This window comes from Vipera ursinii (genome assembly GCF_947247035.1).
Source record: "Vipera ursinii genome assembly, chromosome: 7".
Taxonomy (NCBI): domain Eukaryota; kingdom Metazoa; phylum Chordata; class Lepidosauria; order Squamata; family Viperidae; genus Vipera; species Vipera ursinii.
This window is the reverse complement of record NC_139521.1, coordinates 63,202,811-63,226,401: the sequence shown is the minus strand read 5'-3', so window position 1 is coordinate 63,226,401 and position 23,591 is coordinate 63,202,811. Positions and strand designations below refer to the sequence as shown.

The 23,591-nt window shown below is 42.0% G+C and overlaps 1 protein-coding gene across 2 annotated transcripts in view; it reads left to right on the top strand.

The window, feature by feature from the left end:
* The first annotated feature begins 7,585 nt into the window (after positions 1 to 7,585).
* Positions 7,586 to 23,591, top strand: part of GRID2 (glutamate ionotropic receptor delta type subunit 2) — a 1,067,823-nt gene continuing 1,051,817 nt past the window's right edge. For both annotated transcript variants that reach the window (XM_083367820.1, XM_083367821.1), the window contains exon 1: positions 7,586 to 8,866. In XM_083367820.1, coding sequence (XP_083223946.1) covers positions 8,779 to 8,866 — 88 coding nt within the window. In that variant the 5' untranslated portion in view covers positions 7,586 to 8,778. The remainder of the gene's footprint in view (positions 8,867 to 23,591) is intronic.

Sequence of the window (23,591 nt, the reverse complement as noted above, 5' to 3'; positions counted from 1 at the left end):
TAGACTTTATTGTCATTTCAACAATATACAGTACAGTACACAGTGAAACGAAACAACGTTTCCCCAGAACCAAGGTGCTACATCAGACGACACGAATCAAAAAAAGAAAGAACAGAACAACAAACTACACATAACTCTAAACTAAAAACTTAAAAAACTACAATACAAGTATTTATAGTTCCAGTTTCTTCGTATTGAGAATTCTATTGGCTTGTAGGAAGAAACTGTTACACAATCTGGATGTCCGAGCCCGAATGCTCCTGTACCTCTTTCCAGATGGCAAAAGAGTGAAGAGTGAGTATGAGGGGTGTGTGCAATCAGCCACAATGTTTCTGGCTTTACGGATGCAATGTGTGATGTAAATATCCATGACAGAGGGAAAAGCAACCCTGATGATCTTCTCTGCCATCCTCACTATTCGCGGTAGGGTTTTGCGATCCTAAACGATGCAGTTTCCAAACCAGGCAGTAATGCAACTGTTCAGGGTGCTCTCAATAGACCCTCTGTAGAAGATTGTGAGAATGTGTGGTGGAAGCTGTGCCTTCCTCAGTTTCCTCAGAAAGTAAAGACGCTGGTGGGCCTTCCTTGTTATGGAACAGGTGTTGAGGGACCAAGTGAGATTCTCCGCCAAGTGAACACCAAGAAATTTGGTGCTCCTTATGATCTCCATGAAGGAGCCATTGATGTTCAGCAGAGAATGGTCGTATTTTGTCCTCCTGAAGTCAACAACTATCTCTTTTGTTCTGTCTACATTCAGAGACAGGTTGTTGGTTTTGTACCAGTCTATTAACTTCTCCACCTCCTCTCTATATGCTGACTCTCCTCTCTACATGCTGACTCATCGTTCTTGCTGATGAGACCCAGCACGGTCGTATCATCAGCGAACGTAATTATGTGATTCAAACTGTGCATTGCTACACAATCGTGTGTCAGCAGGGTGAACAACAGGGGGCTGAACACACAGCCATGAGGGGCCCCAGTGTTCAGTATAATGATGTTAGAAACGTTATTCGCGATCCGGTCTGACTGAGGTCTTTCATTCAAAAAGTCCAGGATCCAGTTACAGAGGGAGGTGTTCAGGCCCAACAGGGCCAGCTTCCCCATCAAGTGTTGGGGAATAATAGTGTTGAATACTGAACTAAAGTCTATGAACAGCATACATACGTATGAGTCCTTGTTTTCTAAATGAGTGAGAGCTAGATGGAGTGTAGTAGACATGGCACATTGGTGGAATAATTTGAGTGGTATGCAAACTGCAGTGGATCCAATGTTACGGGCAACAGGGTCTTTATGTGCCTCATGATGAGCCTCTTGAAGCACTTCATGACAATGGAAGTAAGTGCAACGGGACGGTAGTCATTGAGGCAAGACACAGATGGCTTCTTCGGCATGGGAACGAAGATCGTTGTCTTGAAGCACTTTGGGACAACAGTGTTGCTCAGAGAAATGTTAAAGATGTCAGTGAAAACATCTGCCAGTTGATCTGCACATCCTCTGAGCACTCTGCCAGAAATATTGTCTGGTCCCGCAGCTTTCCGTGGGTCGACTCTACTCAGGGCTTTTCTCACATCAGCAGTGGAGAGACAAAGTATCTGGTCGTTGGAAGGAGGTGTGGTCTTTCTTGCTGTCACGTTGTTCTGTGCTTCAAAATGGGCGTAGAAACTGTTCAACGCATCTGGAAGTGAGCCATCACTCTCACAGGCAGATGGTAATATTCTGTAATTAGTGATGGCTTGGATGCCCTGCCACATACGCCGTGTGTCGCTGCGGTCCGTAAAGTATTGGTGGATGCTCTGGGCATGTGCATGCTTTGCTCCTCTGATGGCCCGGGACAATTTGGCTCTCGCTGTTCTTAGGGCTGCTTTATCGCCTGCCCTGAATGCAGAGTCTTGAGTTTTCAGTAGAGCACGCACCTCTCCAGTTATCCACAGCTTCTGATTGGGGTGTAAGATAATTTTCCTGAAGACTGTCACATCATCAATGCACTTGCTGATATAGCTGGTCACTGACGATGTATACTCCTCCAAGTCAATGGACTTGCCGTTGGTTGCAGCCTCCCTAAACATGTCCCAGTCAGTGCATCCCTATTAATTTCTTTAAAGATGACTCAAAACATTTTCTTATCATCTATTTCAGACATGTCAAACACAAGGCCCGCGGCCTGGATCCAGCCTGCAAAGTGGTTTTATGTGGCCCGCGAAGCTGTCCTGGAAACAGTGAGGGAACAGCCCCCACTGCCCTGGCCCAGAGACCCTCCTTCTGCCAGAGACCCTCAGATCTGTCCCACTCCTTCCCAGGCCCCCATAGGCACCCTTGATACGAATGATGTAGAGCTGGCCACGCCCACCCAGTAGGCCATACACACTCTAGCCAAGCCCACCCAGTAGGCCATGCCCACCCTGGCCATACCCACCCAGCCCCCTGAGGGCAACCGCAATGCTGATGCGGCCCTCAATGAAATTGAGTTTGACACCCCTGAGCTATTTGAATTAGAAGACAACAGGTATTATTAATATTTTCCCAACAAAGGGTTTAGGATACCAAGACCATAGTCTCAACAAATAGTAGTAGATCTTGGTTTTCTATTTTTTTGAACTCACTAGTTAGTACAACTAAAATTTTGAAACAGTAGAAGACTTCAAGAAACTGTTGTAGAGTTGTGGTTGTCAGAAAAAGTGTTCTCTACTTTATTTCTTGTATAATATATATATGTATGTATGTATGTATGTACAGTATGTGTGTATGTATATATATATATATATATATATATATATATATATATATATATATATATATATATATATGTGTGTGTGTGTGTGTGTGTGTGTGTGTGTGTGTGTGTGTGTGTGTTTTCTGAGGTTTTCGCGGGTGTTCGTATGTGGATCTTTGGTTATTCGGGTTTTTCCCCGCGTAGAACTAAAGGTGTAGGGGCGACGTTTCGACGGAATCCCATCCGTCATCATCAGGCTGGTGGCTTCTGCTTCCTTCTTCTGGGAGAAGCATGTGGCTGTTTGTTCCTCCTTCTTAAACTGCCAGAGGGGGTGTGTTCCGTCGGTGGAGGTGTGCTCTGACTGGGTGGGGGAGTAAGTGTGCTCTGATTGGGTGGGAGTGTGTTTTGAATGGTGGGGGTGTTCTGATTGGGTGGGGGTGTGCTCTGAGTGGATGGGATGGTCTCAGCTGCCAGCCTTAGACCTGAGCTGGTGAGTTGTGCTGCTTTTGTTCGGCTTCGTGTTTGTGGTGGTGCCATGTTTTTATAGTGGGTGTCAGTTTGCTTATTGTGTGGTATGGAGGGGTTTAAAGTGGCTGATGTTGCAGCTGTAGTTAGGTTTCTGTTTTGTGGTTGTGCCTCGTTATCATTGTGGGTACAGATTTGCTTTTTGAACGGTTGTGTGGTGGTGATGTCATGTGGTGATATCATGACTTTGGGTCTATCATTCTTGGTGGTTGGGACTCGTCTGTCAATCAAGGCGGGTTTCCAAATGGTTGGTAGGCAAGAGGTATCATCTCGTTTGTTTATGCTGTGGGGGCGTTTTTCTATCTCAATGGTTTCTCTGATTATTCTGTTGTTAAAATGTTCAATTTTGGCGATAGTTTTGGTTTTTTTTAAATCAATTTCATGTCCCGTGGCTTCAAAGTGTTGGACCAGGGATGAAGTTTGTTCTCCTTTTCTGAGTGAGTTTTTGTGGTCTTCAATGCGTGCACTTATTCTTCTGTTGGTCTGTCCGATGTATGTGGTGGGGCAGGTGGTGCATGGGATTTCGTATACTCCTTGGTTTTCTAAGCCAATTATGTCCTTGGGGTTTCTTAGGATGGTGGATATTTTTCTGTCTGTGTAGAATGCTGTTTTGATGTTGTGTTTTTGGAGGACCTTGCTGATTCTGTCTGTGGTCCCTTTTAAGTATGGGAGGAGGGCTTTGCCATTTTCTTGTTCTCTGTCTTGGGTTTTTGTGGGTGTCTCTCTTCGGATTAAGTTGGTAATCGTGTTTCTTTGGAATCCATTGGCTGTTAGTACATTAGTGAGAGTGTGTAGTTCGGTTTTTTGGTGTTGTTCGTCAGCTAGGTGTTTTGTTCTGGAGATGAGTGTCTTGGCTACGGAGTTGATCTGTGCTGGGTGGTGGTGTGAGAGTGCGTTCAGATAGCGGTTTGTGTGTGTTTTTTTATGGTAGATAGTGTGTCCTAGGGAGCTGTTGGATTTCTTGTAGACTAAGACATCAAGGAAGGGAAGTTGATTGTTAGCTTCTGTTTCCATGGTGAATTGTATTTTGGGGTGTAGGCTATTGAGGTGTGTGAGGAAGTCATCCAGTTTTTCTTTGCCGTGTGGCCAGATTACGAAGGTGTCATCTACGTATCTGAGCCAGAGTTTGGGTTTGTGGTTGGATTTTTCTAGAGCGAGGGTTTCAAAGTGTTCCATGTAGAGGTTTGCAATGACAGGTGAAAGGGGTGATCCCATGGGTGCTCCTTCCATTTGTTTGTATCTTTGTCCATTGTAGATGAAGTATGTGTTAGATAGGCAGTGGTTGGTCAGATCTAGGATGTGTTTTGGGGGGTTGTATTTATTTAGGATAGCTGTCAAGGCTTCTTTGATTGGCACTTGGGTGAAGAGGGATACGACATCGAAGCTCACAAGTAGGTCACAGGGCTGTAAGTTTAGTTTACTTATGATCTCTATGAAATGGAATGAATCTTGTACGTGTGAGGTGATGGAATTTGCGTAAGGCTGTAGTTGTTTGGCAAGAAATTTGGCTAGATTTTGTAGAGGTGAGCCTATGGAGCTGACTATGGGTCTGAGTGGAGTTCCTTCTTTGTGTATCTTGGGCAGACCATAGAGCTTAGGACATCTGGATGATTTTTCTCTGGGAATGATTGTGTTCTGGATCTCTTCACTGCTGGGGGTGGCTTTTATTTTGGATTTTGTGGTTTTTTCCAGGTAGGTGGTGGGATCTGTCTTGAGGAGTTTGTATGTGGAGTCTCGGAGTAGGTTGGATAATTTGAAGGAACCCCATATATATATATATATATATATTTGAAGGAACCCCATATATATATCGGTGTGGGGGAAGGTCTGCTGCTTCTTTGTTATTTCTGGCTGCATGTATTCTTTTTCCTCCCTACTTAACAAAATCTTGACGCCTATTAAAATATCTAAATCTTAGGAGAGAATGAGATCTACTTTAGACTTTGGCTCATCTTTCTATTTTTGCCAGTATTGTTATATATTATTGTTTAACCTGTAATTTGTTTCTTATGAATATAAATATATTCTATTGCTTTTTTCATATTTCACGTATTTGTATTTGTATGCAGGGGAGAGATGGCTGGCAGTCATCTAAATTTGGGTCTCACATTTTCTGTGATGGAAAACAATCCTTAGATGCTAAATCATGTGAAGTCTTAATAGCACTTTACAATGCCTTGATAAGGCCACAGTTGGAATACTGCGTCCAGTTTTGGTCACCACGAAATAAAAAAAGATGTTGCGACTCTAGAAAGAGTACAGAGAAGAGCAACAAAGATGATTAGAGGACTGGAGGCTAAAACATATAAGGAATAGTTGCTGGAATTGGGTATGTCTAGTTTAATGAAGAGAAGGATGAGAGATGACATGATAGCAATCTACCAACATAGCTGGGGCTGCCACAAAGAACAAGGGGGTCAAGCTATTCTTCAAAGCACCTGAAGGCAGGACAAGAAGCAGTTGATGGAAACTAATCAAGGAGAGAAGCAACCTAGAACTAAGAAGAAATTTCCTGACAGTGAGAACAATTAATTAATGGGTTGACTTCCCTCCAGAAGTTGTGGGTGCTTCAACACTGAAGATTTTAAAGAAGAGATTGGACAACCATTTGTCTGAAATGGTATAGGGTTTCCTGCCTGAAGTGGGGGGGGGGGTTGGACTAGAAGACCTCCAAGATCCCTTCCAACTCTGTTATGCTGTTAAATGCACCTTTTTAATTTATACAGTATAAACTCTTGTGTATATGTGTAGCTTGTTTTACCTCTCTAGAGCTAAAAGAGATTTCCAATTGCTTGCAGAGCTGACCACTATCCTGTACTCATTGATACCCAATTTGACAGCTCCGTAATAGGAGAAAGATTTAGCAGACTAGAAATTCCCTTACAGTTAACTGCTTTTCTCACTTGAAAAGATGTCCTCTTTCATTATTAGCCCACAAAGTGACAAAGACAAGTGCTCTCTGCCCTGTAGTTTTCTTCCTCCTTTTACTGATATACTTGCTTTTGCAGCCCATCTAATTGTTATAATTGTTATACAGGATGATTAACTCCGATACTTGTACTGGACTAGAATATTTTCAATTCAGGGCTAAAGTTATTATTATTATTATTTGCTGTTAGTTTGAAACCCCAAAGCAGTTTTATGTTACTTTGTGTGGAAACATCAGTTTCTCTAGTCTGAATAAAAGGTTTTTTTTTCTTTCTTTCTTCAAAGTCACCAGAGAATACCCACGAATCTGTCCTTGTGTGTATGCTCAGGGCTACGTCACCTATGGATCATCCTATTTCCTTTCTCCCCAATTTACACAACTTTTCGACCCCTCCCAAGCAAAAGGAACTGAATGCTTCGACTCGCCTTCCCTCACAGTTATATAGCCCCAGATGTTCCAGATGTTAAGTCACAAATTTACACCATCACTAAAGATTTCAGGTAAAGTTTATTCAGGTGAAGATTTTAGGATGAAAGTGTTGATTTCTCTCAATTATCCCTCTCTCAGGGGTGGTTTTCTGGGCTTATTAAGAGTCATTTGCGAGCAATTCCCATCAAAGCCTTCAATAATTACGCTCGTATTAATAGCTCTTTGCTTTTAATACTTGCCTCCCTTTGAAACCAGGAGTCCCTGATCTCCCTCCAACACCCCCCCAAACACACACACACACACACACACACACACTTCTGCCTTCACCTTTGTTAAGCAATGCCCTAATTTACTTTTCCAAACTAGGAAACTGCGGAGGAGCAAAAGACAAGGTTATTCAGCCCGAGGTGGCATCTCCCTTCTCTCTTTACCCACTGCACAGTCACCACTCAAGGAAGCACCCCATTATTCCTGTCCCTTTCGCCCCCCCCCCCCAGGCTTTGCATGGCTTTTTGCCTTGCTTTCAAGTCTGGCTAGGTTAAGAGCTGTTCCATGATTCTCCTTATTCCAGATAGGAGAGAAGGAAAAGGTAGTTGTCAGGAAGTCTCTCTCTCTCTCTCTCTCTCTCTCTCTCTCTCTCTCTCTCTCTCTCTCTCTCTCTCTCTCTCTCTCTCTCTCTCTCTCTCTCCCCCTCTCCCTCTCCCTCTCCCTCCCTCCCTCCTCTATCAATTGCATGTACAGGAGAGAAGTGGTATCTCTCCCACTACCATCACCATTTCTTCTGGACAGGGAGCTGTATTTACACTCAGATCCTGAAGTAGGGAGACTGAGGGTCTCTCTCTCTCTCTCTCTCTCTCTCTCTCTCTCTCTCTCTCTCTCTCTCTCAGCATCTCTCTCTCCCCCTCCCTCAGCATCTCTCTCTCGTTCACCCTCCTCTCTCCTAGGTGATCCATTTCTAAGCAACGTGCTGGCTAGCGTCGTCGTCGTCGTCGTCGTCGCTCGCTGGCAGCCGAGAGAAACTCCGTACATCCATCCCACCGACCAACCAGCTCCTAAACGCCTCCTTGTTTGGAGGCTGCCGCCGCCGCCGCCGCCACCGCCGCTGGAGCTTCTACTGCAGAAAAGCCACCGCCGCGAGTCTTCGGTTGCTGCTGCTGCTTTGCCCGCTCGCTCCACAGCCACGTCTCCGTGGAACTGCTACCTCGGCTGCCCACGCTGGAGACTCGCTTTTGCGGCGTTTCCCGCCTCCTTCCCCTCCCCACTGAAGAAGAGGGAGGAGGAAAGCCAGGGGATTATAGCTTTTTTTTTTTTAAAAAAAAACACCTATATACACACCTATATATATTATTATTTTTTTGCAGGGGGGAGAAAGTTCTGCATTTTTAGCTGCATTGCTTTGAAGTTCACTTTTAGGGTTTGGGGGTGTGTGTTTTTGTGTGTTTTGTTTTTTTTTTTCCCTGCCGGGTGGCGGGTAAAAGAGCAAGCATTTGGAACGCAGCGTGCTCTCTCCTGCACACACTTTGCAGGGATCTGGTCAGTTGCCTGGAGATTCGAAAGGAAAGCTAGTTATCGCTTTGGGAGAAATCCACCTTCCTTTCTCTCCACCCCCCCTCCCCTTCTTGGGGACAGGGTGGCCGGGGCGGGGTGGGGGACTGGCATGGTTGGTCGGTTTACGGGTTGCAAGTTGTTCCGCCGGATTGGTCGAAGAAGCGGGCGGGTGCGGATCGCCGCCAAAAGAAAAGATTCCCCTTTCTAGATGCCTGCTTTTTTTCTCAATTACTAACGAAGGCTTTACAGTGTAAGACAAAAAAAGAAAAAAAAAAGGCTGAGGATGGTGCGATGAACACCGAGGCGCGCCGAGCTGCTGCCCCGACATCTCCGGCGGGGGGTGCTGGATGGATTTGCTGCAGCAACTCCCTGCAACTCTGGTGATGCCCGGCCGCCCCCCGAAGTGACGCCAGGATCCGAGCCAGAGGCTCCCCGGCAAGCTGGACCGTCTTCCTCTCGCAACCAGCTGCAGCTCTTTCCGGCGGCTTTGCTTCAAACTCAAACTCACTCTCGCCTTGTGTCTTTGGCTCCTTTCGCCCTCGGCGCTGGGTCTGGTGGCTAAACCTCCTGGCCCTCCGCTCTTCCTCCTCCTCCTCTTCCTCCTTCTGGTCTTCCTGGCTGGCCCGAAGCGCAGGAGATGGAAGTTTTTGTCCTGGCTTTGCTTCTGTCCGTGTGTTGGACTCGAACCTGGGAAGCGGCGCGGGCGGATTCGATCATTCATATCGGTAAGGCGAAGCCGGCGCGGTTGGCAAGCTGGCTTGAATTGACTTCGCGGCTCTTTTCCCCTCGGCAGCCCCTTTTCGCTTCCGTCGGAACGCAGGCTCTCCGCAGTCGGTAGCTCGGGAATAATCGCCGAAGAGGCTCGTTGGAATGGTCGCGCCGCCACGAGTGGCCGTGGCAAAGGACCCACCCGCGGGGAATTGGGCAGTGGTTGTGCAAATGAGCTCCCTGTCCAGAAGAAATGGTGATGGTAGTGGGAGAGATACCACTTCTCTCCTGTACATGCAATTGATAGAGGAGGGAGAGGGAGAGGGAGAGGGAGAGGGAGAGGGAGAGGGAGAGGGAGAGAGAGAGAGAGAGAGAGAGAGAGAGAGAGAGAGAGAGAGAGAGAGAGAGAGAGAGAGAGAGAGAGAGAGAGAGAGAGAGAGGGGTTTTGGAAGGGTCTCTCTCTCTGTATGTGTGTCTCTCCATAGGGTGGGTGGAAAACCACGGCAAACCGCCTGGAGTTGGCTTTTCATACCGTAAGCCTGTCTCAATCAGCAATGGGCTCCCGGCTTACCGCTGCCGTAGCGCACTAGTCGACGGAAAAGCCTCAAAGATTCCCTGCGAACAAGGTCTCCAGCCTTCCCGGCGTTCGCGCTTACACACACGCACTCACACACAAACACACGCGCGCATAACCCACGTTGCTCTCTCTCTCTCTCTCTCTCTCTCTCTCTCTCTCTCTCTCTCTCTCTTCCCCCCCCCGCCGGGTAGAGGAACAGGTGGTTTGGCAACGTGGTTTCTTTCATTTTGCCCAACTGGTCGTTGCTCCGACGGGAAAAGGTGTTAACCTCCCTCCGGCAGCGGCAGCCTCGGCGTCCCTCTCTCGCTCTCTCTCTCCACGTCTCTCTGTTCCTTGCCAATCAGGAAAGGCACGGAATGCGAAGGTCGTAGAACGAGCAGCTTTTTTTTTTCCCTTCCCCCGCAAGGGCCTGCCTGGATTCAACCCTCACCCTGGATATTTAGCTGCTGAAGGAAGCAGGGAGCGAGGGGAGAAGGGGAAAGCCACGCGTGACAGCCCGCTTCCTGCGCTTCCCCTCCCCACCCCACCTCCAGCAAGATAGGATGGGAGGCAGCTCGGCAAGGGTTAAAAGGACACCCCCCCCCGCGTTCCAGCAGCTAGGGGTCCCACCTATTGGCAGCAACACTGGCGGCCACACGGGGGACTTGAACGCGCGGAGAGGAGGTGTGCGGGGTGATTATGATTCAGAGAGCTAACTGCAGCGAGCTCAGCTCGAGTATTCCTTTGCCAGTGGAAAAAGCAAGAGAGGAGGGGAGAGAGATTGAGAGAGAGACAGAGACCAAAGAAAGCTGTTTCCTACTTCAGGATCTGAGTGTCAATACAGCTCCCTGTCCAGAAGAGATGGTGATGGTGGTGGTGGAGATACCACTTATCTTCTGTGCCTGCAATCGATAGAAGAGAGTCAAGTGCAGGGGGTGGGGGAATGCTAAGAGGAAGCAAAGAATCACTTGGGGTGGGATAAGGAAACTCCCGCTCTTCTTGCTGACTGACTGGGGGGGCTTCATTGGTGCAACTGGTCCAGCAGGTCCAGCTGAGTTAAAAAATCTCAGTTCCCCCCCCTAAAAAAATAATAATAATAAAAATCTTGCTCTCTTGTGCCACAGCTAGTGGCCGTCTCTATTCACTTCCCCCCAACTTGGAGTCTGTTATGGCTTTCTAGCTTAAGGGATTTTCCTTTGGAAACATATCTGCCAGTCCTAGGCTGTAATGCAATGTTTCAGCCAAGATGATTGTAGCTGAGAAATCCTGACTTTGGGGGTTGAATCACTCTCGGCATGTAGGTAGTTTTCAATTCTTCCTGCCTGCAGTAGGTAGATACTAGCCCGGAGTTTCTGGGACTGAAACTTCTATCCTGGTTCTCAATGTTCCTTGCCTGAGCTGTTCTTTTATGAATGGTTAGCTGACTTCCCATAGAGTTCAGACAATTCGTGATGTATTAACATCATTCCCATTTTCCAGCTGTAATCTAAACATTGCTGGGAAAATGCTGCTTTGGGGACAGTGTATGCTTTGTTACAGCTAAGTAGAATTGCTTCGAGAAAGGTTGGAGAGAAATTCCTGGGTACTGGACAATGATTTTCACCAATGAATAGTTTGTTTGTGAAAGAAATCTCTGGGCACCAGGACTCTTCTTCCTTTTCACTAAGCAAACAGTGGCATGCACTGTTGCACTGTGGTTTCACATCAAACAGCTCCTTCTCCCCCTCTCTTTATGGTAATTGCTATTTATGTTTACTGGGTGCCTGTTAATTATTGATAGCTGGCAAATAAATCCCTGCAGATAATTTAGGTTCTTGTTTTAACATGTATGTCATGGCTACTTTCAATCCGCTCCCACCAGAAAGGGGAGATAGGACAACCAGAATGGCTTCGAAAGACAATTTAGCTTGACATGTCAAGTGACACATTTGACAAGGTGGTGAGTTAGTTGCCATGAAACTGGCAAATGGATGATGGTCATCCACAGCTTTGTCCCCCCCCCCCCCCTTTTCAGTTTATGGAAAATAGCTAGTCTGAAATAAGCAGCACTTTCATGTAAAACTGGGTCACTAACTAATCTCTGTAGTTTCCCCCCCAAAAAAGTACAGTAGGTTCCCCTCCACCTCCTCTTACTCCAAGCTTCAACTCTGAAAATGTTGCAAGATCAGATTCTGGCTTTAATGTTTGTACATCTGCTGCATAAATGCAAACACCTGTCTTACAAACTCCATTGAAGCAAGAACAATGAAAAGCGGCTTTTGTTCATTTTACATTTCAGAAAAGGGCATTTATTTAAATGGGTTGAAATTTTCTAAATAAAAGTTTTCAAAGGAAGGGAAGAAAGGAGTGTTTTCAGCATTCTGGAGAAGAAGAGGTGAACAACAGGTATTACAGATGTTTGGATTATAATAATGGGAAGAGTGAATAGTTTTCTACTCTTTTCTCATTCTACATTGTATAATGTTGTATAATAGTAATAACGGGAGGCAAAAAATCATTTTAGGTATTCATCAATATATTTATCCTTTTTCCCTTTAGCAATAATTGATTTACTAGCTGCATATACTGTAAAATATTTTAGGTGTCCGTTTAGCCCCCAGATTGTTTTTTCAGGGTAAATGTCTGTTGGAGTAAAGGATACCAAGAGCTGTGATTAATTTGTTGGGGGGTTTTGATAGTAGGCAAAATATAAACAAATTACTTTTTGCACAAATTAACTTTAACCAGAGTAGCATGTGCAGCTATTGTATTTTTTTTTAGAATAAACATGTTGTAGATTGCATTTCTCTGAGTATAGGGAAAGAAACGGTTTACACGTTCCTGTCCTACAGTTGTGGGTGGGAAAATCCCTTTATTAAGCCTGTTGGGCTTTTGATTCACATGAGGGAAGATTTTTGTGAAGAAGGGAAGGGGAAAAAAACCTTATTGACACTCTGTAGTTCTGCATGCTGTGCTTTCTTGAGCCTATGCATTGATTGAATAATTTCATCAGACTCACATTACTTGATTGCTTAGAAGTTTCCTAATGATCTGCATGCAGTAAAAAGAAGCCAAAAGCCGTGAGCAGAATGGCAATGATATTCTGTTTTATGAGCCTATTGAAAAAGTTGCTTGGATTTATGCTGCTCCAGAGCTTCCAAGTCTTTGAAATTAGCCACGCTGCTTGCAATTGACTTTGTACATTGCTTGTCTGATGCTTTTTCCTCTTCTGAAATGCAATTGGACTTTACAGCCCTGTTTTAATTAATCTGGGATTAGCTAGCATTTTTAGCCAAGCGCACAATTTGTGTAGCGCTGATGTTTTAATATTTAGGGATGGGAGGTTGTCCATTGATTTTGACCTCTTAAGTACCGTAATGAGAATTGTGAGGTTTTGTGTGGTCTTGGTGCTAGAAAATGATGAAGAAAAATCTCCCATGCATCTAGAAGATAAATCCTTATTCCTAGAATATATTCCTTCATGCCATTTCCTGCCAGAAATACATTCTGCATTTGCTCAGAGACTAATAAGTATATAAATGAAGTGTAGGATTGAGATTTCTCTTTCTTAGGCTGTGGCCATTCTTCCAGAGTATTTTGAAATGTCTAATTTCCCTTTTCAGACTGCTTAGAGCAAAATGTATGAGAATTAGATACAAATATGACAGGTTAAAGCTATGATGCTAACATTTTCTAGGAACTTAAGGTTCTGTTCTCCAGCCAGAAATGCAAATAGTGGTTGTTATTGTTGTTATTTTCTTTATAAAAAATAGAGGCCTCAGGGGAGGCTACTGAAAAACCAATGTAAAGAAATGGCTGGTGATTTTCTTCCTTCTTTCTAATAGAATTCAGAGGATTTCAATGAGCCCTTGATAGAAATGTACAAAATGTACAAATGTACATTCTCTCAGGAATGTTCATAAACTTGCAGAAGCCTTTAGCTTCTTTCCAAAGTCCTCAGATATTTTACCTGAAAAAGAACATGCATATAAAGCAAAATTGGATGGCAGCTCTTTCTATTAAATGTGGGGTAGCTTATGCAATTTCTCAGTTCTCTGCCTCCTGAATAATATACACAAAAAGGTAATAATAATAATAATAATAATAATAATAATAATAATAATAATAATAATAATAATAATAAGAAGAAGAAGAAGAAGAAGAAGAAGAAGAAGAAGAAGAAGAAGAAGAAGAAGAAGAAGAAGAAGAAGAAGAAGTTGGAAGGGACCATGGAGGTCATCTAGTCCAACCCCCTGCTCAGGCAGGAAACCCTATTCCATTTCAGGAAAATGGCTGTCCAGTCTCTTCTTAAAAATTTCCAGTGTTGGAGCATTCACTGCTTCTGGAGGCAAGTTGTTCCACTGGTTAATTGTTCTAACTGTCAGGAAGTTTCTCCTTAGTTCTAGGTTGCTTCTCTCCTTGACTAGTTTCCATCCATTGCTTCTTGTCCTGCTTTCAGGTGCTTTGGAGAATAGCTTGACTCCTTCTTCTTTGTGGCAGCCCCTGAGATATTGGAACACTACTATCATGTCACCCCTCACCCTTCTCTTTGTTAAACTACACATACCCAATTCCAGCAACCGTTCCCTATATGTTTTAGCCTCCAGTTCCCCAATCATCTTTGTTGCTCTTTTCTTTACTCTTTCCAGAGTCTCAGCATCTTTTTTACATCGTGGTGACCAAAACTGGATGCAGTATTCCAGGTGTGGCCTTACCAAAGCATTGTAAAGTGGTATTAGTACTTCACTTGATCTTGATTCTATCCCTCTGTTAATGCAGCCTAGCACTGTGTTGGTTTTTTTGGCAGCTGCAGCACACTGCTGGCTCATATTGAAGTGATTGTCTACTAGGACTCCGAGATCCCTCTCACAGTTACTACTATTGAGCAAGGTACCACCTATACTATACCTGTGCATTTGATTTTTCCTGCCTAAATGTAGAACCTTACTTTTTTCACCATTGAATTGCATTTTGTTAGATAGTGCCCAGTGTTCGAGTCTGTCCAGATCCTCCTGTATTTTAAGCCTATCTTCTGGAGTATTGGCTATTCCTGCCAGCTTGGTGTCGTCTGCAAATTTGATGAGTTCCCCATCTATCTCCTCATCCAAATCATTAATGAAGATGTTGAAGAGCACTGGGCCAGAACAGAACCCTGGGGCACCCCACTACACACTTCCTTCCACGTAGATGCAGTTCCATTGAGGACCCCCCACCGAGTACGGCCTGTCAGCCAGCTACGAATCCATCTGGTGGTGATGCTATCTAAACCACATTTTTCTATCTTATCAAGTAGTAGGTTGTTATCTACTTTATCAAATGCCTTACTGAAGTCCAAGTAAATTATATCTACAGCATTCCTCTGGTCCACTAATTTTGTCACTTGGTCAAAGAATGCAATAAGATTTGTCTGGCACGATCTGTTTTTGACAAACCCATGTTGACTTTTAGTGATGACTTTGTTTGCATCAAGGTGTTCGCTGATTTGTTGTTTGATTATCTTTTCCAGAATCTTCCCAGGTCAGGCTGATAGGTCTGTAGTTTCCTGGATCTATTTTTTCCCCTTTTTTGAAGATGGGAACTACATCAGCTCTCTTCCAGTCCTCTGGTAGTTCCTCAGTGCTCCAGGATTTTTGAAAAATATAGTTCAGTGGTTCTGAGATCACGTCTGCCAGTTCCTTGAGAACTTTGGGGTGTAATCCATCTGGTCCTGGTGATTTGAACTCGTCTAGGCTGGACAGGTGCTCACTTACCATTTTCTTCCCCATCTTAACTTGCATTTCTATTCTGTTTTTTATGGCACTGGTTTTGGTAGGTTGGACTGTTTTTTTCCCTTTGTGTAAAGACAGATGCAAAAGATGAGTTAAATAGTTCTGCTTTCTCCCTGTTGCTTGTCACCTTCTTGCCACTTTCCCCACTAATGGACTAATTATTTCCTTAACTTTTTTCTTGTTTTTTATATGTTGAAAGAAACTTTTTTTGTGTGTTATTTTTGACTTTAGTCGCAAGCCTTAGTTCATTTTGAGCCTTAGCTTTCCTCACTTCATCTTTGCAGGCACGGGCTATTTGCTGATATTCTGACTTAGTTATGTGCCCTTCTTTCCAATTCTTATACTTATGCTTAAAAGCTCCTTGGGAAATCTACTTTCACAATCTATGTTATACTAGTGCATCCACTTACAACAGTTCATTTATTGGCTGTTTGAAGTTACAACGTCATTGATAAAAGTGACTTTATTTTTTCACACTTATGACTGTTACAGATTTCCCACAGCCATGTTGATCAAAATTCAAGCACTAGGCAACTGACTCATTTTTATGACAGTTGCAATATCCCGGGGTCATATGATCACCTTAGTAACAGCCGTGTTACTAAGTTAACAGCTGCAATGATTCACTTAACAAATGTGGCAGAAAGGTCCTATAATGGGGCAAAACTCACTTAAGAAATACCATGCTTAGCAACATAATTTTGGGACTCAGTTGAGCTCATAAGTCAAGGACTATCTGCACTTTGCTTTCCATTAGTCTTGTGTGAGTTAAGTCTTTTCCCATTTAGAATGGGAATTCAAAACAAAATGCTGAACTGTTAGTAAATGGAAACAGAACGAAGGGGCAAATTGTCGGTGTCATTTTGCATTCCTATAAATGTGTTTGCACAAAGCATGCTCCTTTGCCTGTCCACATGCTAATGGTGCATCTTCCTGATACTAGGAGACACTAATGATATATGCAAATGCCCAGTGATGTTGGATTTTGTGCTCTTTGGATTTTGGTAGTGGTGGCTAATTCAAAAACTGCTTATTTAAAGATCTGCAATGGATTCATACTCATTAGTAAAGGTAAACCTTTTTGAGACCTCACAGAAATTCTCATTAAGTTAAGAGTTAAGAGGTCAAAAATCAATGGACAACTGCATATCCCTAAATATTAAAAACACCAGACTACACAGATTGCACATGAATTGTACATGAAGAGGAGAACTAAAAAGGAGGGTATTAATTTTCCTTTTTATTTCCATTCTGCTTGCCCTCTCCTGTTCAGCATGATGATGTGAAAAACTCAAGTTTCTTTAAAGTAAAACCTAGGTCTTTCAATCTATTTGGGATGTGATTCTTCACAGATTTTTCCAGCTGAGAAGCTAGCTGTTGTAGCCATAACTGATAAGGAGCTGGAGATTGGGACCCAGTTTGATAATAACTGGTTATCTACAGGAATCAGTAGAATGGAAGGGAATTTGAAGAACTTTATCCACTTTTCCCATATTCTCAAGCCTTTCTAAATGCTTTTTATCTATAAGAACTCTAGCCAGCCATTCAAGTACTTTGCCTCCAAAATTTCCCTGATAGGAATTGGTCTGCTATCGCCTGAATTCTTCTTCTAAAACCTCTGTTTTCTGGCTAGCATAATTTGCAGGCACCTCCTCTAAAAACAGTTTAAGTTTGTTCTTAGTTTGAATTTATCTTCTCTCATTTTTGTTCTTCGTCCTTTTAAGAATGCCCCCCCCTTTTTTTTAGGCAGACTGAAACTTCAGGAAGTTACAAACATTGACCCTGAAGCATAAAGGGACAATTGCAAATAAAGGCCACTTACCTCTTTTTTGTGTCTAGTGAGCAGCTGTGAGTTCTGCACTCACGTTCTGCCTGCCTTCTTAGAAAACATTAGTGGTTTGTAACATGCGGAGTTAAATGCACATACATTTTTCTGTATGCTAAGGCTGTCCAGATAATGTAGAATCCTTATCTACTCAAGGGTATTCTTTGTTCAGTGTATGCAACTTAGGTATAAATGGTTAACTTGAGTTGGGAGAAGTTATGAATTTCAACTTAACCTGGTTTGGGAGAATTTATGAATTCCCACGAGTATTTTGAGGAGATGTGGAGGTATTGCAGAGAGGAGTCATTTTGACAGCTGGTCCTGTGACGGTAAGGGCAGAATGGGATTGCTTCAGGCCGCATTTGAGGGAAAGGGATAAAGCAATGTTTGTTGAGAGGCTGCAAGACTTAGCATGTGGGGGTTACCTTTGGATTCTCTTTCCAGGCACAAAATATATTGGAATAGAACTAATGAGCTGCCCTGAGACCTGCACAAAGGGCCTTGGAGGGACTATGATTTAAAAGCAATCAAAATTACTTTCAGTAGCAATCTTTTCTTTAAGGGCCCCATCTTATGATGACAAGGCTGAGGCCTTCTTAGTGAGTTAACCTGGAAGAGACGTTGGGGCTTCAGTGCTGAAGGGAATAATGGTGTTCAATATTGCTTTGGAACAGGAAACCTCTGGATGCACGAAATATGCCATAAATTCTAGCAGTTCTTCGGTTTACATTTATGTTTATCATTTACTTTTCCTTCCTGCTTCTTAAACATTGCTTAAGGCAATAGTACCTGTTTGCTGCACCAATTCTGGTCTCATAAGTTGTTTAATTGAAATTATTAAATAAATACCTGGAGAATTAGGCCAGCCTTACAATTATTCTAGAAACTGTTGTGTTGGAGTAGATGAGTTAGACAAATGAGTTTCAGGTCTTTGCATTCCCCAGACAGCCATACATTCAGCTTTAGCCACTTATGATCCAACATTCATTTGGCATCTGCAATGGACTGAAGCATTTCTCTTTATTTTTCACATATGCCAAAGGAAAGCTGGTAATTGCAACATGTTAAAATAACTGTATTTTTTTTTTCCAATGGTGATTATAATTTGAGCAGTAATTGTTACAGCTAATGGTAACTTTACTCTTAATAGTAATTTGAATGGTTGTGCTTAATGTTAATAGTCATTTTAAGCTGTTCTCCCTTTATCACTATATTGCATCTAGAGGACTGAATTTTTATTGGGGTCCAATTGGACTTGCACTTAGATTACAGATAGAAAGATGGAACAAAAATATAGTTGGGGAAAATATATCCAAAATGTAATGCAAAGCTTTGTCGTCAAAATTAACTTTTTCATAGAAAAGAAAGGGACTGCATGTTAGGAGAAAAAGTTAGCAAATGAAATCTCCTACAATGGAATTCAGCCTTTCCCAGATTGGTGCTTGGTTGATGGGATAAACTACAAATTCTTCATACTTCCCTGTTTTGTTGATGCTGCTGAAACCTCTGTTTAGTGGGCAAGCCAAATCAGTATCAGTTCTAAAGGACTTGATAGGCAATCTTCTCATTTAATTTGAAAACAATTACATTTTTAGAAGTGTTAGAAATGAGGGATTTAGATGTACGGACAATTTAAAGTGATCTTTTACTCCTTAGATGACCTTCCAGTCCTATCTTAGAAGAAAAATTTGCTATGTGAAGAGACAGCAAAAATTTTTACATTTTAATGATGGAGCCAATCCAGCTTTTTCTTTATGTCCACCAATAGTGAATAACTAGGCTTTTTGGAGTGACCTTGCCAATGCTTCACAGCTTTGCAAAATGGGGTTCTGTAAATGTGACAAGTATTTGTTACTAAACCAAATCCAAGCATCTGTCAGTCAGTCAGTCTCTGTCTCTGTCTCTCTCTCTCTTTCTACTATTCACATGCGTGCACGCGCACACACACACACACACACATATATTGATCTCATACACATATACACAGTTAACTTCAAATATGTGCATTCCAATTGGAGATAATGTCATTTTTTGAAAAGGGTTATCAAATATTTTATAGTAAGACCACAAATAAATGGAAATAAGACTTGGGGGCAAAACGCTGTGTTCTGAGAAATACATAATAATTGTGCACTCTTTTTATTTTTTTTAATTTAGCATGTAACATGGTTACAGATCAAAATTTGAATTACAGATCAAAATTTAGTAAAGCAAATTAAAGATTCAAATTGTGCACATATAAAGAGGATATATAATGCTTTAATTGAATTGGATTCGGAAACGGAACTGGTTAAAGACTGCATGATAAAGTGGGCACAAAATATTCAGGAACCAATTTCGTTGGACACCTGGGAGATAATTTGGGTCAGAAATGTTACATTTACCCAGGCTCAAAATTTAAGAGAAAATTTTTATAAAATGTTTTGTAGATGGCATCTGGATCCCAAGAAGTTGTCCAACATGTATCCTAATTTACAGTCTAAATGTTGGAGGTGTGGTAGTTTAGAAGCTACTTATTTTCACATGTGGTGGACTTGTAGCTTTTAATCCAAAAGCTTTTTGGATTAAAATTTGGTGGAACATTCAAAAGATTTTTAAGAGAAAGATAAAGTTTTCCCCGCAATTGTTTTTATTGGGTATTGTTGTAGATTGTGATGTTAAAGAAACTAACTTGATGTTGAACATGATAACAGCAGCACGGTTACTGGTGGGACAATATTGGAAGAAGGATAGTTTGCCCACTGTAGAAGAATGGGTGTTTAAAGTTTCGAATCTTGCAGAAATGTCTAAGATTTCTGCTTATTTGAAGGATCATTCACAGGAAAGATATATTTCAGTTTGGAGGAGATGGATAAATTATATTCAAAACAAATATGGGACTAAAAAGTTCCATTTAGCTTATGAGTAGATTTTAGTGGGATATTGTTATTGGTACGTTGTTTGTAGTTATGTTAAAGGGGAGTTAAAGCGCATTATGAATTTGGTCAATTGTATATCATGCATAATTTTTATTTAGAATATGATTATTGTAACTATAATCCTGTTTTTAGCTCTGGGAAGTGGGGGGAGGGAAGTGGGGGGGTTTGGGGTGGGAGGGATTTGGGGATATATTGTAAAATTTTGTTTTTGTAAAACTCTTTAATTAAAAAAAAGGAAAGTAAGAAATGGATCAGGACTATGACATCATCTCTTTTTCCATGACCCCAGTTTAGATAACCCATCGGTTCTTCTTCCCAAGGTTGTTATTTACCTCTAAGACAAAACTGCACTGTTTTAAGGCTTTTCTTTCCAGCACAAAAATCAGGTGTTGGAGTGTTTATCCCAACTGGAAATGAAGTTCTAAAATGGAAGTATGTTTCCTCATTCTTGTTCCCTTCCTCTTTCATCCCAATTTTGATCAGTGTTTCTCCTGCTCCATTTTTTAGGAACATCTGGACAATTGTTAATTATGAGTTTACAGTATCACATAGTTGCCTCTATATTTGATAATATTAGGAAATGAAGATTGTGAGGCATTTTCAGTAACAGACAAAGTTTATTGGAAAAAGGACAATTGACAAACTTTCTTAGACAGATGCTAAGAGATAATAACCATGCTGGCTAGGAATTGAAATTGCATAACTTGGAGAACTACTTTGGGGAAAGCAGAGTTAGGTGGTTTATTTAAGTCTGTTGGTAGTTTTCACCAATTAAAGAGTATGTGAGGACACCTAACTGTATGGTCCAAAGCTTGTGAAAATAGGGAAGGTAGTAACATCAATTTAGGAACTTTCAAGTGTAGACTATATGATTGGATGTCAAGGAGAACCAAGAACCATCTATATGAAATCCTTTAATTTAGATGTTTTGGCCCCATTCAATTCTTTGTAGCTTAAAAAAAGGAAAAAGATGTGAAAACACGAAAAATGGCATGTAAAATTATTTATTTATTTTTTTACGTTTTTACACTTCCAGTTCCCTCAACCTCTGCATGGTTCACATCTACATGGTTCATAAAAGCACAGATACAAACTAAGTGATTAAAAACAAAGAAAAAAATAGCAAAAATCAAGCAATAACCTAAACAAACCCATATTATCCATAAAATGGGCTTCAATCACCATTACTGAAAGGCTTGAGTGAAGAGCAGATCTTCAAGGCCCTCTGAAAATCCAGTGTGTGGGATCATCTAAACCTTGTGGAGAATTATGCATACATAGCTGGTTAGATAAAGTTGATCTTCTCACAATGTTAGAATCAGGACTATCCAGTGAAATAAACTGGTAGGAAATTCAGGACTGAACTGTGGAAGATATCTTAAATATAGAAAGTAGTCAGACTAGGAGATTTCCTTCTGCAAAAGTGAATGGCCACTATAAACTTGGACAGCATTCTAAGAAGACTAGAAAACTAATCTCATGGGACATAAGATTACCAGTGAGGACATGATGCCTACCTGTTAACCTACAGCACTATAACTGATTTACTGGGCAATATAGACAGGAGGGATGCGGTGGCTCAGTGGGTTAGGACGCTGAGCATGTCGATCAGAAGGTTGGCAGTTTGGCGGGTCAAATCCCGAGTGCCGCGTAACAGTGCCTGTTACTCGTCCCAGCTTCTGCCAACCTAGCAGTTTGAAAGCACGTTAAAAATGCAAGTAGAAGAATAGGGACCACTACGGTGGGAAGGTAACAGTGTTCCGTGCGCCTTTGGCGTCTAGTCATGCCGGCCACATGACCACAGAGACGTCCTCGGACAAGCGCTGGCTCTTCGGCTTTGAAACGGAGATGAGCACCGGCTCCTAGAGTCGGAAACGACTAGCACGCATGTGCGGGGGAACCTTTACCTTTACCTTTATAAACAGGAGTATGGGTTTGCTATTGGCATGCATTCAACTATTATGGGAAATACCTATGGTCTGATCCAGCAGGTTTCTTGTTTTTGAGATTTTATTTTCAGTTAAGCCATCCATCAGATATTCCTTCACAATACAATAATTAAGACACATTCAACTTCTGTCCTTGTCTTCTTGATAGAACCATGGGACATTTTTGCTGTGATGAGGCTTATCTTCTCAAATCCATCATCTAAAAGACATAGTCTGTAGCTATCAGCCTTAGTTTCTATTTTTGTCCTTCGGTGACATTTAAATAGAAATGCAATCACAGCTAATCACGTGGTTAGGTTCCCTGGTTCCTAAGCCTCTATCTCACTGCCTTTCTCTCTGCTTCAGTTACTTTTTACAGAGCAGTGCCATAAATGTGCCAGCCTCTGAAAATACAGATATGGTATTCTCAGATTTGGTTCACCATGCATAGAGACTCATGCATTTATCTGTGTTTGATGACTGGCAGATTAAATTGCCAACCTGCTTCATGAAAATCATTGCATATCAGAAGAAAGGAAATGCTAAATTTACAGAGTTTTCATAGGTAGCTAGGGGGCTTCAGTTATCAAACACAAAATATGTATGTGTGAATTAGCTCTACAGTTGTTCTACTTTTTATCATTAGGCATGGACAGAGATTAATTCTGATCTTGTTGCCTCACAGCTTCTTGTTATTGTAGGTCACTTGTTTCTCTGTGATATTGCTCTTTGAAAGTCAGGAACAAAGTTTGTTAGTTGTCTTAATGATGTGTGTGTTTTAGGTGCAAAAGTACAAAATATCCTCTATCAAAAGATTAAAGCTATGCAATGCCTTGGATTCTATTAGAAAAAGATGCTTTGAAACATTTAAGAACCGGAACATAGAACCAATTTGCAAGTCTATAAAACAGCGACAGTATGTCTTTTCTAGAAGCAACCACACGATTTTGGTAGTTCCTATTAGGAGCCATGGTAGCACAGTGGTTAGAATGCAGTAAGGTAAAGGTTTTCCTGTTAGTCATATGCAACTTTAGGGCAGAGTGCTCATCTCTTGTTTCTTGGCCGAGGGAGCCAGCATTGTCCAAATACAATTTCCACAGTCATCTGGCCAGTATGGCTATGTGGCAAAGGCCCATGGAACAATGTTACCTTCTCACTGAAATGATACCTGTTGATCTGCTCATATTTGCATGCTTTCAAACTGGTAGGTGGGCAGGAGCTGGGGCAAGTAATGGGAGCTCGATCCGTTGTGTGGAGCTCAGGTCTCGAACTCATGCAGTATTGCAAACTAACTCTGCCCACTGATGGGGCTCAAGGTTGACTCAGCACTCCATCCTTCTGAGGTCAATAAAATGAGAACCCAGATTGTTGGGGGCAATAGGTGGACTCTGTAAACTGCTTAGAGAGTGCTGTAAAGTACTATGAAGTAGTATATAAGTCTAGGTGCTATTGCTATTTGGGAAAGGGGGCAAGTGCAAACAAGAATTTTAGTAGGATTATATGTTTGTTTCACTACACCCTACAGAGCTATTTTTGGGAAGGGTGGGTGGTTGAATTGAAAGTACTGAATAATCTTAAAAAATACAATTTTCAACAGCTTAAATATCATTTCTACAGAAAAATGGAATTGCAAAGCACCTGATATTAACTGTAAGTGGAATAAATGAAACCTAGTTCCAACATAGTACCTCAGTGAAATCATTCAATGAATTATTGTGCTATTTTAGCCTAACAATAAATGCATGCATGTACATTATATACACATTAT